The 3826-nt window shown below is 41.8% G+C and overlaps 1 protein-coding gene across 2 annotated transcripts in view; it reads right to left on the reverse strand.

The window, feature by feature from the left end:
- Nucleotides 1-1751: 1751 nt before the first annotated feature.
- The window catches only part of LOC132842029 (intelectin-like), a 3112-nt gene continuing 1037 nt past the window's right edge, over nucleotides 1752-3826 (reverse strand). Inside the window, exons 5-9 of one of the 2 annotated variants that reach the window (XM_060864726.1) lie at nucleotides 3684-3826; nucleotides 3444-3564; nucleotides 3205-3308; nucleotides 2841-2951; nucleotides 1752-1993 (exon numbers count right to left, since the gene is read on the reverse strand). The exon at nucleotides 3684-3826 is cut by the window's right edge and continues 16 nt beyond it. In XM_060864726.1, the coding sequence (XP_060720709.1) occupies nucleotides 1841-1993; nucleotides 2841-2951; nucleotides 3205-3308; nucleotides 3444-3564; nucleotides 3684-3826 (632 nt within the window). In that variant the 3' untranslated portion in view covers nucleotides 1752-1840. The remainder of the gene's footprint in view (nucleotides 1994-2840; nucleotides 2952-3204; nucleotides 3309-3443; nucleotides 3565-3683) is intronic. The other variant, XM_060864727.1, reaches the window with a different exon arrangement.

Below are 3826 nucleotides of genomic sequence, written 5' to 3' on the forward strand. Positions count from 1 at the left end.
TAATTAATATCAATATGAATATAGAAAATTTATCCACAGCATCTGACCAATCAGATTGCAGGATTCAACAGCTCTGTGGCTCTTTGCTGGAATAATGAAGCTGTCATAATAATAATAATAATAATACTTTATTTATAAAGCACTTTTAAAACAGCCAAAGCTGAACACAAAGTGCTTACATCATAAAATACAGATAATATAATAATTAAATAGTAAAAAAGGGAATAGAAATGTGTTTTTAACCAGTTTTTAGTTGTACCATTGCCTCTGTCTCCTCTAAGCTTCCTCTTTGACCTTTTTGGTGTCCAGAAGCAATTGATCAGCTGACCTGAGTGAATGGGCAGGACTCTGTAAGATATGTCAGGGTCTGACCATTTAAAGATTTAAAAACAAATAATAGTTTAATACTTTAAACTGACATCAAATTTAAAATGTCATCAAGACATGAAAGGAGAAGTGCAACAGAGGATTCATGTCTTTCAAGGAGGTATGAAGATTTTGGTATCATCTGCATAACGGTGAAAGGAAATCCCATGGTGTCTAAGGATGGATCCCAGGGGAAGCAGATAAACCGAAAAGAGTAATGGCCCCAGAACCGAGCCCTGTGGAACCCTGTAGAACAAGGGAGTAGTGGGGGATTCTAGACCACTTATACCCACAGAAAAAGTCCTATTTGTTAGGTAGGACCTGAACCACTCTAAAACAGGGCCACAGACACCCACAAGTTGACCTAGATGAGATATTAAATTGCAATAGTCAACTGTATCAAAGGCAGCTGTTAGGTCCAGCAGGACGAGGATGACAAAATCACCAGCATCAGAAGCAATGAGGATGTCATTAAAACCCTTAACAAGGCTGACTCTGTGCTGTGCAGTGTTTTAAAGCCAGACTGGAAAAACTCCAGGATGTGATCTTCATCCAGAAATGATTTCAGGTCTGTATAGACAATATTTCCTAAGCCCTTAGAAAGAAAGGGCAGTCTGGAGATAGGTCTGAAGTTAGCTAGTAAAGAGTGGCCTAGACCAGGTTTCTTAATATATGGTTGTACTACTGCATGTTTAAAATCAATAGGAACCACACCAGAAGATAAGCTGTTAATGATACTGAGGACCAATTGCCTTATAGAAGGGGAAAACTCTTTAAACAATTGAGGGGGAACAGCATCACGGGGGAACCTGAGGGGTTAATATGAAGCACCACAATCAACACAGCATGGAACAGAGACGAAGGGGTCAGTAACAGTAGGAGGGATAAGAGCCCTGATAGTGGCCACGTTGTCCATATAAAACTGAAGAAAGTTATTACACGACTCAGAAGAGTCTTCCAAGCAAGCAGACTGTGGGTCCTTAAGAACCGAGTCGATTGTATTAAAGAGCACACATGGGTTATGACAGTTGACACCTCTTTAATGGTGTTCTGATAATTACACCAACAATCTTATAGTATTTGAAGCGATACTTACAGTTTGTCCTACTTCCACCTACGTTCAGCTCTTCGACACTCTCACCTGAGTGCCCGAGATCTGTCATTAAACCAGGGCTCAGTTGTAGCTTTTGGCTGCTTAGATTTTAGTGGGACCACACAGAACCAAAAGAACCTGGGGGTTCGGGTACTGACCTCCACAACTGGGTGCAGTCAAACCAAGGGCAGCTGGTCATAAATCTAACAATGTACCATCTTACAATGTAGAATACAACTGTCATAATACATCATGATGCAGATACAGTTAAAAAAGACACAGTTTTCAGAGACAGAGTTGAAAATCATTTATTTGGTTAAACTGTAATTTGTTTAACAGAATTCTGATAGGTTCCTGAAGGTCTGATATATGTTCAGTGTCTCAGCGGTAGAAGATGAGCACCGCCGCCTCGATCAACTGTTTACTGGCGCTCCAGCCGGTGTGAGTACCGTAACCATCCCAGTCTAGGCTGGTAAAATCACCACACTGCCTTGGAGATGCTTCATGAAAATATCCACCTCCTCCTATACAGGACTACACACACACACACACACATACATTAAATTTGAAGTGACTAATTATCTGCAAGGGGCAGATGTGGAAGGGGAAAAAGACTTTATCTCGGAAGTCCCATGGACGTTAATACAGTAATACCTCGAGATACGAGTTTAATTCGTTCCGTGACCTTGCTCGTATCTCAATTTGCTCGTATCTCAAAGCAATTTTTCCCCATTTAAAATCCGTTCCAGCTCGCAAAATTCCACTCCAGTTGTTTATGTTTTGAATATGAAAAATGTTCAGTACTGTATTTATAAATGACAAATATTGTATAAAAACATACAGTAATAAAAGAGAATGTTAAAAAAATAAACTGGTTTTACTATAAAGTGGATTATTTACCTTGGAGATCAGACGACTTGAGCTAACGGAAGATGCGCACGGAGGTTGAGGGAGGAGTAAACAGGAGGAGGAGTAAACAGGAGGAGGAGTAAACAGGCGGAGGAGTAAACAGGCGGAGGAGTAAACAGGAGGAGGAGTAAACAGGTGGAGGAGTAAACAGGAGGAGGAGTAAACAGGAAGAGGAGTAAACAGGTGGAGGAGTAAACAGGAGGAGGAGTAAACAGGAGGAGGAGTAAACAGGTGGAGGAGTAAACAGGTGGAGGAGTAAACAGGTGGAGGAGTAAACAGGAGGAGGAGTAAACAGGAGGAGGAGTAAACAGGCGGAATTTTGTCTCGTACGTACACTTTCACTTTCGTTCACTTACTCGCTACTGTACACTCTTAATGCTACTTCAAAGTGTAGTCGCACAAGTTCACATTTTATAACAGATCCAACGCTTAAAACGGATCCGAACATTACGGATCCTCAGATGGTCGTCACCTCACACAGCGCCTTTGTGACTCTCCATAGGAAATGAATGACTTCCTGTTTATCGGCGTGGTTTGTCGTGTGCAGTGTGAAGGCGGCTTTAACCGAGTGAGACCCGGGAAGCTGAGGGGGGAAACAGAGCACACGTGGTTGTTGGGGATCTTTGTTTCGGCGGCGGCTCGGATGCTCGTATCTCAAACATTTGTTCGTATATTAAGGCAAAAATTTGGTCGAATCACAGCTCGTGTCTCAAAACATTCGTATGTCAAAACACTCGAGGTATCACTGTAATATTAGCAGTATTAATTAGACCCTAATGAAGCCCAGGCTCCTGGTGATTTAATTAAAGTTTGAACTGAACAAGGTTCATTCTCACGTGTTCTGTGTTGCAGTCTGTTGGTTTGACTCCCAAACAGATCGCCATCGCCGCCCTTTCTGTATTTATCGGTCGGAATGTGATGAATCCAGGCTTGCTTCTCGCTGAGGAGACATTAAGATATATATTTATAAATGATTAAAATACTCAGACCTGTCAGAATACAAGGTTACTATGGTAACAACCATCTAACACTTGTGAGCAAAGCCATGTCATGTTAATTATCTTCTATACTCCACCTCTGGGGTTGGGTCCAAACAGGTTGTGGTTGGATGTGGCGTCTCCAACATCATACACTACGGGAATAGAGGGGCCGTGGTTATCAGGACAACTTCCTATGTTGTATTTCACTGGGAATTGCTGAAATCAGGAGAAGACTGAATGAAAAATGGTGAATGTATAAGTAGTTAGCGTCAGTTTGTAGCTATATATTTATCAGCATTCCTTTCTCCCAGTAAGGGATAAGTGTGTTGTGTCACCTTGAAGAGATTGTAGAGGTTTCCTTTGTAGCTGTTGAGGAATTGGGTGTCCGTGTGGTAGCGCAGGAACGATGTTAGTTTCCAGCGGTTCACTTGTTCGTTATTAGGAACGTGCCACACTGCTACGTCCTTCGCTGTGATGT

This window comes from Tachysurus vachellii, chromosome 2 (assembly GCF_030014155.1).
Source record: "Tachysurus vachellii isolate PV-2020 chromosome 2, HZAU_Pvac_v1, whole genome shotgun sequence".
NCBI classification, from domain to species: domain Eukaryota; kingdom Metazoa; phylum Chordata; class Actinopteri; order Siluriformes; family Bagridae; genus Tachysurus; species Tachysurus vachellii.